Here is a 13,116-nt window from a genome sequence, read left to right on the forward strand (position 1 = left end):
AATTTAACACGGAGGTGGCTTACTCAGGTAATGATCAAAGCACTGTGGTTAAGGTGTTTTTTAAAAAATGTTATTTATTTATCTGAGAGCGAGCGCACGCACACGAGTGGGGGGGGGCAGAGGGAGAGGGAGAAGCAGACTCCCCGCTGAGCAGGGAGCCAGACTCGGACTCAGGGTGGGACTCTATCCCAGAACCCCGGGATCATGATCTGAGCCGAAGGCAGAAGCTTAACTGACTGAGCCATGCAGACGCCCCACGGTTAAGGCTTTTAAATCCAGGGACCCACCTTGTATTGTTTATGCATATTAATAATGAATCAGTTTCTGTAGGGAAAGGGATTTTTAGCTTTGGAGGTTTAATGCCAGCTATGACAGAGAACGAAATCCTAAAGCTGGAGAGTTCAGCTTTCTAAACAGACCACGCTGAAGCGAAGGTCCCTACGTTGGTCCTGGCTGCATTCTCTGAAAGATGCTGTATGGCAAAGCTTATGCTGCTCCTCTGCCTTAGCCTATAGGTCTTTGCTGACATAGCTTGAACGGCTGCTTTCAGCAGCAGAGCAGAGTGAAAGGGAAGAGGGGACTTGAGCGCTTCATTTTTCTAGCTCTGCCCGGAGGTGTGAGGGAGCACGGAGGGCCTCCAAGGTGAGCGGGCGCGTGCTCTGGTCCCCCAGGCAGCAGAGGGGAAGGAGACCTGCGCAGCGCAGGCTGCAGGGGGACAACATCGACTTTCTCTCAAGACAGGTCGTAAGTTCCTGTTCGGGGCGAGGGACTGGTTTTAAGTTTATTTTTATGTTATTGCAGTATAAAATACACAAAGTGAAGGGTGTAAATTACAGAAATCTGAACTGTAGTGCTCAATGAATTTTTACATATGGGTGTCCTTGGGTAGCTGTTGAACCGATCAAGATACAGAACATTTCCAGCACCCCAAAAGGTTCCCTTGTACCCCCTTCCCAGTCAATACCAACTCCCTACCTTGGTAATAGATATTTATTTGTTTATATTTATTTTACTTGTTTATTTATCCCTATTCTGGCTTCTATTGCCATAGGTCAGTCACAATTGCCTATTTCAGTTCAACATTTGAATTTCAATTCCGGAATAAATAAGTAGAATCATACATTGTGTCCTATTTTGTGTATGATTTCTTTCTCTCAACATTCGTGAGAATAATCCATGTCATTGTGTGCATCAGTATTCTATTCCTTTCATTGCTGAGTAATATCCCATTGTATGGACAGACCACCGTTGGTTCATCATGGAGCTGTTGATGGACATCTGGATTGTTTCCATTTTGGCGATCCTACCTAAAGATTATAAATATCCTTGTATGTGAGGAAGCCATTAGCACCCATTTCTCTATGTATCTAGGAGTGGAAATCCTGGATCAGAGGGCAAGCGTGTAATCAGTTTTAGCAGATATAATCTTAGAGTTTTTCAGAAAGATGAATGGTCATGGGATTATCTAGAAGTAGATTCCTCAGGATACCTGTGCCCTTGGCTTCACATTCCCAGTTTTTTACAATTTCCATATTTACAATGATGATGCCATTGTTTTCAAAATATTATTAGTTGGGTGGTTCATCCAACTAAATTGTAAGGGCTCAAACATGGGGGACACATCTTATTTCCCTTCTTCCCACCCTGTACACCTGCACAGAGCAGGGGAAGGGCCCCTGGCCACATCCAGTACCATGGGAACGCTGAAGAATGGAGACAAGCCACCCATAAACCCACCTTCCACTGGATAGCTACCCCTCTTGGGCTTGGATTGATGGATTTCACTGGGTCTGGAATCTCCACTCTGGCCCCAGACCCTGCCTTCGTCTGGACTTAGCTCGTGGGAAACTGCACACAAATCACAGAATGCCAGGCGTGGGGAGGGACCTCCGGGGTGTTTAAAAGTGCACGCTTCCACGAGGGATTGCAGAACAGAGGCCAGTTTTCAGTGGTGTTGTGAACCTCCGGTGTGTGCGAAAAATTATTTGGTTCATCTGGCAGCATTTGCAAAGAGTGTACGTTTCTTCGGTTTCCAAATTCTTGCTGTGCCCTTTTCCGATGTGCACCTAAGAACTAAGGCACAGAAATCGGAGCTTCGAGCCCTGCCCCCAACCCCCAACTCAGATCCAGCCTGGCACCGACACCAGTCCTGCCGTTCCGGCAGATTCTTCAGGCCTCCCGCCTCCCAGACATGCCCAGGTCCTGCAAGCCCTCCGGGACTCAGTTTACCCAAAGTGGCGCGGTCAGGCCGGCAGCCAGCCCGGCCTTCCTCCCGTCCGAAGTTCCCCCAGGCTGCATTACTTGGCCCCTCTCAGGCCTGCCCTCTCCTAGGGTTCCCGCCGTTGAGACTCTCCCAAAGGAGGGCTTTCCAAACACCGAAACTCCGCCCTCGCCGGAGCGGGTTCCGAATCGCCTTCCAGCGTCAGGCCCACACCCCTTTCAAAGTTAGCCAAAGTCGCTCTTTCTTGGAAACCCAAGCTCGCCCTCTCGCTGGTGTTGAGGGCTTTAGCAGCCCCAGCCCTGGCAGCCCGGGTCCCACGGGCCTGGCAGAGGTGGAGCGGCAGGAGGTAGGAGCGCCGGCCTCCTTGACACCTGTCGTGGGCGCGCTCGGTCGCTGCAGCCCCCAACAGCAGGCGGCGGCGGCCTTGACAGGAGCCGCCAGGAGCGGAAGGAATTAAGCGCCCGCCCATCCCATCTGACTCGGCCGCTCCCCTCCTCTCCTCCTCCTCCCCCTCCTCTCCTCCTCCTCCTCCTCCACCTCCTTCTCCTTCCTCTACGCCGCTACCGCCACCTCCTCCCGGTCCCTGTCAGCTTCCCGGCGGGACGCTGGTGCCTGCGGGCTTTGCAGCGCGCTCCGGGCGCAGGGAACGGGACTCGCGTCCGGGGGCTGGCCCGGGATGGCGGTGAAATAGGGGGACCTCGGAGAGGCGCCGCGACCCCAGGCTGTGCGCGGGGGCCCGTCACTCCTTCTCGGTGGCGACATGGGGGACCCGGTATACCGCGAGAAACCGCAGCTGCACTACGCGGTGAGTGTCCCGGCGCGCGCAGAGGCGACAGGGGGCGCCACTTGGCCGGCCTGGGAGGGGACAGCGCGGGGTTGGTGGGATCCGCGTCTCCCCAGAGGTCCTCGGTCGGGGGTTGGGGGGGTGGAAGGTGTCGCGGGCGTCACTCCCGAGTGTCACCTGCTTAGAAACCTGGCTGCACCTTAGAATGGGAGCCCCCACCCCTGAAGCCCGCGTTCCTTTACCCTGCGCGGTGGACACTGCGTTCGGGGCCAGAGGCTGGACCCTGCTGCCGCCTCGCTGGCCAGGGCGGAGAAATGGGGCTCCTGGGGCCCAGTTCGCCCATTCAGCCTTCGGTCAGATATGCTGCAGGAACGAGAATAGAACTGGACGGGAGGCAGGGCTGCTCCGTGATCTGAGCGTGTGGCTGGCTAGTGGACTCTCTGGAGAAAATGCTGCAGGGCACTTTGGGGTGCAGCCGGTTTGCTTCTGGAAAAGAGGGTGTGCATTTCCCTCAGAGTTTGTAACAGGACAGACTGTTGCACATTATCTGATGAACACGAGAGGATGCCAGGGGGTCTTCTCCCAGTGGCTTCTCTCCTCCCTATTGACTCAAATACTCCGCAGATATTTACTGGGGACCTACTCCGTGCCAGGCACTGAGTGCGCTTTGGCGCCGGGCTCCGCAGGACACAACAGACTAAAAGCTCACGGGCTTTTCCTCTTTTAAAGAAGGAGTCAAGATTTCAAGGTGAATGACCGACGGACCAAATCCAGATTCTAGCTTAAGTTTAATTTTGAGAGAGAGAGAGAGAGAGAGAAAAGGAAGATGTTTCTGAGGAGCGAGGACTACTGCTGCTGAAGGTTCTGAATGTCTCCTGCAGGGAGCTGGCGGGCAGCCGCGTTAGCTCACTGCACTCTTCGGGCATTTATTTTCCACTTGTAAGATGTGGTGTTTTGAGATGGGCCATTGCAGTCGTCCGGCCATCCGCTACGTTACTGAGTTTTCCTTGACATGATGCTCACTGCTGAGATTGTACATGCTACTTTAAAATCGGAGAGAAGCAGGCAAGAAGTTAAGAATCATCAGTATTTATAATCAGGCTGACAGTTACCCGTCTGGAATTCGTGTCCTCCAAAATGCGCTCTCCACATTTAAAAAAAAAAAAAAGTATTTTTAAAGAAAGGAGTGGAGGTGGACAGGAGTGGTAGGTACAGAGGTCCTGGTTCTTGTTGCCAGGGTGGGTCCTGGATCAGCTGGGGGACCCTTGGGCTAACCTGGAAGCTCTGCCCTTTCACGTTGATGGGTTGGGGGAAAACAAGAGGGCCTGAAAGAGAAAATCATCAGGGTCCCTACAGGGTGAACATTCTAGGAACCTTATGACGGCTTTCTCTAGTTTTGCCAGTTACTTGCCTTGAAATGACAAGTGAAACACTAGTAAGTTGCTAATGCTCGTTTTTGGAGACACTAGCCATGCGGTGATTTTCCTTTTAAAGTGGTCTTAAGGGTAACCCATTTTTGGCAGAGGTTTCTTTGCACTGAAGGATCTGGAGTCCGTGCTCATTATGGCCAGTCGACATCTTACCCCACCACCTTTTCCAGATTTTGAACTGTGTGCTGATGCCCTTTGATTTGCCTTCTGAGGTCTCTATGCCATTTACAAGGTGGTGGAGGAAAGGTGAGAACTGGTTCCTTAATTTAAAAAAAATCTATTCATTCTACGAATGATTATTGCCTCAGTTATGCAAATGCATCCCAAAACAATCTAAAAACTATTTCCGTTCAGCTGTCTCATTCTGTTAAAAGCATAAACTTAGAGTCAGGCTAATGCTGACATCTCCGCTTGTGCTCTGAGGATTCGCTGATGAACTAGCCTTTTATTCTAGCACAGATCACCACATGCATGTTTTCTGATTTAGGACTATTTAAAAAAAAAAAAAGATTCCAGAGGGAACTTTGTTGGCTTTCAGGTTGGGAGAAGGCCCCCCGGGGTCCTCTGAAGTTTCTCATGCATACTTTAGGGTGATAAAGCAGCAGTATTCAGCAGCTCTGTATCAGTCCCAAGTCAAAAGAATGTTCTTTATGAAGTGTGACCCATTGCTTTTCATATTAACATAACTCTCTATGGCTTAACATCTCTTCTAACAGTGCTCTCTTCGTCTGCTTCCTCCGTACTGGTTTAAGTAATTCCAAAAGCTTGTTTTGCCTTTTAGCACGAATAGCCCACTTCCTTTGCGCCACATGGTTCTGCCCCACTGTGTATTGTCCTGGGGCCTCGGGGGCTTTTTCAGTCTGTGTTTTCCTGGAAAAGAATTACCCTCCATGTGTTCTCAGTGCCTCTTGCCTACCCTGAGATATAATCCAGGGGGCAAGTATTTAATGTTCTTCCTTCAGTGCTTTTGCATTTGTCCCAGGCGAGACTGCCCGTAGGAAATCAGTGGCTCACGTTTTATTCATTCATCAAACATTTGTTGAGTGCCTGTTGTGTGCCAGCTATTTGGTCAGTTTTCTAAAGGGATGATTAAATAGTGAAAATGTTAAGAATTGCCACGAACACTTCGCTCATCTTTTTATAATGGTCACCAGGAGAGAAACACAAACACTCACGTAGACAAGAGCATCCTCCATTTGTATAACGCGACACTTTTCCAAAGTATAGCACCACCGTCTTCTTGTTTTTATCATCAGAACAAAAATGTTCTGTAGCAGCTAATGTTCTCCTCCCAACCTTTCCTCCCACGGTTTTCCCATGTTCGGTTTATGGTGACTCCCATCCTTCCAGCTGGGTGTCGTCCTTGACGCCTTTTGGTGACTTGGTCAAATTTGCATTTTGGAACATCTGCTTGGAGCCCAGGATGGAGCTGAGGGTGAGCAGGAGCCAGAGTGCGTCCTGGTGGTGGGGCCAGTGAGAGAGGAGAGAAGGGTGACCTACAGAGGATGGCAGCTGGACCGGAGGTGGAGAGCAGTTAGGGGATCTGAGAGATCCTTAGGAGGGCGAACCAGCCGGTCTTCGTTTGGATGGGCTACAGAGACGCTAGCGTATGGCAGTCGAGGATGACGGGCGTGAATCAGTGATTGCCTGGCAACACTTTTAGAGAAACGGCAGGTCATAGTAAGCCCCTCCTCATTACCGTCTTACACAAGTTGCAAAGCGTTTGGACACAGTGTGTGCCAAATCCAGCTAGTGGGTTAGACAGGTTTTCTACTTTGTGGCCGAGGAAACCCAAGCCTGGAGCGGTGGAGTTCAAGGTGGCACAGGTGTAGCTGGTGACAGAATGGAGTGCTCTCTCCAAGCGCCCTGATTTCGCACAGCTCGTCTGACTCACTTACACAACTGAGATAGGTGAGCCGAGCTGTCCTTCCCCCCCCCCCCGTTCTGTCACCGTAATAAACCACCAACCAAATATTGTTCCTTCAGTGACTTAACGTGACCATCCACATTGTTGAATCGCATGGCCAGATAGCCCTTTAATTGGACGGGTATAGACAAAACCCAAATTTTAAGGTATCTGTTGAGTTCAGTGCCGTGTCTCTATGTCTTTCTCAGGGTTTCTTAACCTCAGCAACGTGAACATTTGGGGCAGGATCATTTTTTGTGGTGGGGCCGCCCTGCGTGGCATCCCTGGGCTCTACACGTTAGATGCCAGTAGCGCCCCTTCTCACCAGCTGTGACAACCAAAAATATCTCCAGACATTGCCACATGTCCCCTGGGGGGGGGCAAAACTGCTCCCACTTGAGACCCACTGGGGTGTGTGATTTTCATGCATGCTTTTAGGAAGAGGTGACAATTACTGTGTAACAAGAAGATCTGAAAAGAGGAAACGTGGTAAATGTTATGAGTATTATGTATACTAGTCAGGGAACATACAGAACTTCAGAGACAGGCCGACGCAGAGGCTCAGAGAGAGGCTCAAACCCTGCGGGCCGAGTAATGGGTTGCCCGGTTTCCGCGATCGCGGCCTGAACGGTGTCCTCCTGCTCTTGGTGGATCCCGAAAAGTTAGGCTGCTTGGCCGGGGTTAAAGATTACGTTAATCTACCTTCCCCAACAGTCCCCCTTATGCTTTCTTCCATTAACCACAAACAAAATATTGCAAACCCTGGTTGTCTGCCAAGATCATGTAGCGGAGGTCTAATTTCATGCAATTAAGTACGGTGACTCCTTCAGTAGAATTACACAGTAAAATGACTGTGCTGAGCCTTAGTTTTAGAACAAGCTATCAGAGGCACTTTCGAGCAGCTCACGGATACTATCATCCGAAGCAACTCCCTGGAGGCACACTTGTTTTCATCCCCCTTCTTCGAAAGGGAAGCAAGGAGGAAGTTTCACCATGCCTCTGGCTAAGATAAATCTATGTGTGGGGTGATGTGTGTTCTGTTCGCTGAGGTGTGACAGAAAAGCAGGGGGATTAGACTCTGACTTGACACTGATCCCTGGGGAGTCCAGCTGTCAAGCTGTAGCCATTCCCGTCCCTCGGACCCGTCTACCTCTGAACTCCTCCGTTGCTGACCTCACTTCCTCTTCACCGGCTGTGCTTTGAAACACAGCCCCAACGTTGAACGCTGACTGACTGTTCCCTGGCTCTGTGTGACCCCTCCTTAAGGAAGCCACCGGAAGGGCTAGGCTGCCTACCCTGAGAGGGAGCCTCTCTTTACCGCAAACGGTTAAGGTCTTAAGATTGCATGTTGCCAAATTTGCTCTCTGTGAACATTGGCTTTCCAAAGACTTTGAAGCCATTAAGTTCACTTAATAATTCAGTGGTGCTGATTATAGGACATTCTTTGGTAATCCTGAAGACACCCCGAACTGGGCGCTGTTGCAGGGCCGAGCTGACGCGAATCAGTTACCATCCATCAGCGCTGCTGGTGTAGACGTCTTAGGAAATTGAGCAGGACTGGTACTGACCTGCTGCACGGCCCAGAATTCACCTTTGTAGCTGTCTGCTTGTCGTGTCTGCTCACAAAAGCTAATGTTTTGCTCGTTACAAGTAAATGGGAGATTACTGAATCCCCTTAATTCACAGCCCTACTAATTGTGGATGCCCTTTCCAGCCCCACCCCTACCCCACAACATGCTGTCTTTTCGGTTGCTCTGAGAGCTTTTCCTTTATGTGGTCCCTTTGCTCTGGAACTCCCATCATCTTAGGAAGCTACATCCCCCACCCTTGAAGACCCTTCTTAAGCACCACTGTGATTGCATAAATAATCTGACTCCTCTTGCGTGTTGCATTACATATCTGCCAATTGGAGGAAAACAAATACTACTCTTTGCCTCGTCCTTTCTGCTAATGAACTCATGTGATGTACTTCTCCCATTCCCCACCCTGTGATAACCCTGGACCAAGTGCGCTTGAGTCTCAACTTGGCTGCGATGTTATTGTCTCGTCTCATGCAGCCCTTGCTAGCTTTCTGACTTCTCACTTGCCCCTCGCCCATGTCACCTTCAGCCTTTCCCGTCTCAGTAGCTGGCCAGCCGCTCGGTGAGCCGCGCAGGCCAGAGCATCCCGGGGGCAGCCCTGCCAGGTCTGTTTCGCAGTGCTCTCTAAATCCATCCTCTTCTTTGCCTCCCTGCTGCTGTCACCTAAATCCAAGCGCCCAGCTGTCCACACTAAGACAACATGGTAACCCTATATTCCAATCATAGGACCAGCGAGATCTTTTAAAAAGATAAGGCAGTTGTGACATTTCGGCGCTTAAAGCTCTCCAGTTGGCTTCCATTATGCTTAGACCGATCTCTTCGCCCATGACCGTGGCCTTCCAAGTCCTCCCACATGGCCCCACCCTGCTCCCTAACACCCTCCCTCACCTTACCACTGCCCAGCCACCTGAGTGTCCCTTCCGTTCCTCGAATGCGACCAGCTCTTTCCCACCCGAGTCTTTTGCACTCGCTGTCCGTTCTGCCTGAGATGTTATTTGTGCAGCAGGCTTTTATCGTGCCCTCCAAACTGCGAGAGAAAATGTCACCTTCCCTGAGTGCTCTTTGCAAAGTGCTTGTGACCTCCCTCGGTCACCCGTGATTGGATCACGCGGGCCGCCGTCTTCCTGTTTGCCTCGCTCCTTGGTCTTCTGTCACACATTCACCCTTTGTCTGTCTCTCCCTACCAATGCGGAAGTGCGTTCAGGTCAGCCACCCAGTCGTTCTTCTCGAGGGCGCCCGGCCCAGGGTACGCACCCAGTAAATAGCCAGGAGTAGAGGCCCTTTGTAATCTTGGGCCTTAGTTTTTAAACATTTCCTGTCTGCTCTCCTGTGTCAGACTTCAGCTGACTTCTTGATTTATTAGTGTCTAACAGCCTTGTCTAAATTTGCTGCTTCTATTCTGATGGAGCCGGGGTACCAGTTTATTAAATCTATTAGTCCCGGGCCTAAAATTAGGAATCATCATCTCCGAAGTAGGATGGGAGCGATTCTCAGAAAGCCTCCACGCATGGACATGGGACCCGTGACTATATATGTGAGCGAGGAGCTAAGGTTCGCTTCCATTCCGCAACCACTCATCGAGGATGTGATATGGACAGGCCTGCTCCTGGGAAAATGCAAAGGCCCTGAACGAAGAGCAAAAGGAAGGAGGAGGGAGACAGCTCCCCCGTAGCTTTTTGCTCTCAGTCCCATCCAGGCTGGAGGTCTCCCGGGCAGCCCAGCCTGGCAGGTATTTTGGTGGTCTGTCTAGCTTGCCATCGACAAGGACTGCAGGGCCCTTTCTTAAGTCCTGGCCACGTGACTGAGTGGAGATTACACAGCCTGTTTTAGATTGTAAGCCCGAAATGATGAGAGTAAATGGATCTCAAGGTCTTAGGTGCTTGTACAATTTTGGACTAAGATCCACCAGGGTTTACAAATGAATGCAATTAATTTCATATCCTTTAACGTAGCTTCTCAGATTTTCTGATTCTAACGTTATTTTCAAAAGACCCACCTTTCTGATTTCTGTTATTCTTAACTACATTCTGAATACTTACAAACGTGAAAGATAGATCAAACAAAACAACAAGGACTCCCACCAGTCATTCTAGGGTACGGCTTTCTCCGACCTCGTGGTGACGACCTGGACGCGGATACGGGATACGTCTCAATTTGGATGAGTTCTTCGCAAAGTATAAGACTAATTTGTTCATTCAGATATGAGCATCATTACTAAAGGCTCTTTCCCTGAGAGATGTCATGACCGTTTGAAATGAAAACTGGTCAGGATTTTCTCCCCTTCTCTCTGGTTATTTGACACATTCTTCGAACTCTTCTAACTTAAAAATTTTTCAGAGTACAATTTGTTTGGAGTGTCAGCTAAATTAGATTTCTGAAATGAAGTTTTCAGAAGAATTAGGAGTTGTGGCTTTGGGGAAGAGTTGCCATGGAAACAGCAGAAGACGTTCAGATGAATAAACTTTAAAAATATTTTTGAATGACCCCTTTCTGCAGCTGACTGAAATATCTGGTAAAGAAACGTCTACGTCAGTCCAAGTAAAATAAAGAGACTAAAAGCCTCCCTCCAGCATGTGGAGCCCCTCAGCTACGCAGCCGCGGGGCTCCCCTGTGCCAGGTGGGTGCCACTCCGCACGGGCAGAGCTCCCCGACATTGCTCTGGATTCCTTACTTGGCAGTGCCAGTGCTGTTTTCATTAGATCCACAGGATAATAATAGTTTAGCAAGAGAATGGAATCTCGAGTTTGCTGGAAGACTTTGAAAATGGTAACACAGAGTATTATTTTTGTAAGTATTTATGCGCATGACCTTCAATAGTCCCATTATGATGTCACTTTGATGGTCTAAGCAAAATGTAAAACATTGATCTCAAAAGATGAGGCATGACCTTCAATAGTCCCATTATGATGTCACTTTGATGGTCTAAGCAAAATGTAAAACATTGATCTCAAAAGATGAGGCATTCCCCCACCTTAGCTCAGGAGGAAGATGGCACACCCAAAAAGTCTTTGCTTCAGGAACGAACTATCCCTGATGTGTCAGTAAGTTTAAGGGAACCCCAAAGGGGGTGGTGCAGTGTGAAGCCTTAGCAACACGGGAAGCTGTTACCGTGTGGGCACGGGGAAGGGCCGGGGTTACCAGAACCCAGTGACTTCCAGCCTCAGCCGAAGGGACCCCGGACATGTACCTAGAGAGGATTGCAGCGAGGGCAGAATATGGAGAAGCAGGGATGGGGTGGGACGAGGAATACCCTGACCTGTTGGTCTTCCTGCTCTCTCATCTCCCCTTTCTAGGACCAAGCCCAACCCAGCCACTGAGAGGCAGTCCATGGGGATCGGCCTCACAGGACACGTGAGGCCAGCAGAGAGACGGGCAGAGGTTTTTGTTTTGTTTTGGCAGAAGCAGAAGGGGAGAGTTTGCAAACATAAAACTCACCCTATGCATGTTCAGTTTTCTTTGGGGTTTACTTACATTGTGAAAGACCCTAAATTCCTAAGTATATGGAAGATTTTCAGATTGCTTAGAATGTCTCTTTTCTTTCCCCTGTGGGTTGTTTCAGTGACCACATTTAAACGAGTAATGTGTTAGGCCAGCTGCATCCATATGTGATGTGCATGTCTTTAAAAATATTCATATTACAAGCCTATTAAAGTACTTACTCTTCACTTATTATACCATGATATATTTTACATATGTATTGCATTGTAATGAATTTCGTATTGAGAAGCTCTGTACTTGATTCAAAAATACTTTGGTCTAAATTTCTTAATATAAATTTAAACTATAATCGATTTTTCCCCTATATGCCCATTGGAATAGTCTAACGTAATTTATTTGCCAAACAATGAAGAAGGAAGAATTGGTGTGGCTCTTTTTCTGGTCAATGGATACAGAGTTTGAATCCTTAATGTTATACATCAAAATGGGTTGACCAGTGCTTTCATGAAAAGTTATTCTCATTTCTCTCTGGTGGGTGAGGAGTGGTTGCAAGTGAGGACTACGGTTTAACCACCCTATTAACTCCAGTTAACTTAGCAGAGAGAAAACTACTGTTTCAACCCTGACTGCAGAAAGTGCCTCTCATTCCTAAGTTAGTTCCCTGCTGAGGCCCCTGTGTATCCACTTTCATAACATCTACCTTGCTTGTAATTGCTTCCTTAAACACCATATTCATGACAGAACTGAAAAATCCCAAGGGGCAGAGGCTAGGACCAGGGGCATATCTGGACTCCACATCCTTGGCCACAGGGAACATGGACCTGACACTTGGTATGTGCTTGAATGCCGGCAAAATTAATTAATGACTTAGAGCTCTTAGAAATCATTAGGCAGACTTAACGTAATAATACCAGCCAATATTTACTGAATGCTTCCCACGAGCCCTTGACGTTCTACATTATTTAATCCTTAGGAGAACCCTGTAAGGTAGGTCCTAATATCATCTCTGTTTAAAAGATGAGGAAACTGAGGGACCGAGTTTAGATGTTTCAAGGTCACACGGCTATTAAGTAGTGGGACTAGGACTCGAACCCTTGTCTCTTTGACTGTCCAGTCTCAGTGCTTGAACCACCGCACAGTGGCTGATGGCTAAAATGCAATGGGCTTGAGACCATACCTTTAAGATGATGCTTTTTTTTTTTTTTAAAGATTTTATTTATTTGACAGAAAGAGACAGAGCCAGAGAGGGAACACAAGCAGGGGGAGCGGGAGAGGGAGAAGCAGGTTCCCACGGAGCAGGGAGCCCGATGTGGGGCTCGATCCCAGGACCCCGGGACCATGACCTGAGCCGAAGGCAGATGCTTAACGACCGAGCCACCCAGGTGCCCCGAGATGATACTTTTAAAACTCTCATTTTGTAATAACTGTAGACTCAAAGGAAGTTGCAAAAATGCTACCGAGATACCCCGGCACCCTTTACCCAGCTTCTGTGAATGATAGCTTCCTACATACCTAGGGTACAATATCAAACCCAGGACTTTGACACCGGTGCATTTCTATTAACTTGTCTACAGACCTTGTTCACATCTCCTCAGTTTTTGACGTGCATTCCTTTGTGTACATGTGAGTGAGTGAGAAAGAGAGAGAATAGTACCATGCAATTGTTTCCCGTGTGTAGATGGGCATATCTGCCATTCAAGATACAGAACTGTTCCACCAGCACAAAAGGGGCAGAGGAAGAGGGAGAGAGAGAATCC

General features: G+C 48.9%; 1 protein-coding gene across 1 annotated transcript in view; it reads left to right on the forward strand.

Annotated features, from left to right (window-relative positions):
- Positions 1-2,773: 2,773 nt before the first annotated feature.
- The window catches only part of ARHGAP6 (Rho GTPase activating protein 6), a 246,277-nt gene continuing 235,934 nt past the window's right edge, over positions 2,774-13,116 (forward strand). Inside the window, exon 1 of the mRNA XM_025857723.2 lies at positions 2,774-3,026. Coding sequence (XP_025713508.1) covers positions 2,982-3,026 — 45 coding nt within the window. The 5' untranslated portion in view covers positions 2,774-2,981. The remainder of the gene's footprint in view (positions 3,027-13,116) is intronic.

The sequence above is a fragment of the Callorhinus ursinus genome, unplaced genomic scaffold, assembly GCF_003265705.2.
Source record: "Callorhinus ursinus isolate GAN/ISIS: 27379988/994484 unplaced genomic scaffold, GSC_fseal_2.0 scaffold16, whole genome shotgun sequence".
In the NCBI taxonomy this organism is placed as follows: domain Eukaryota; kingdom Metazoa; phylum Chordata; class Mammalia; order Carnivora; family Otariidae; genus Callorhinus; species Callorhinus ursinus.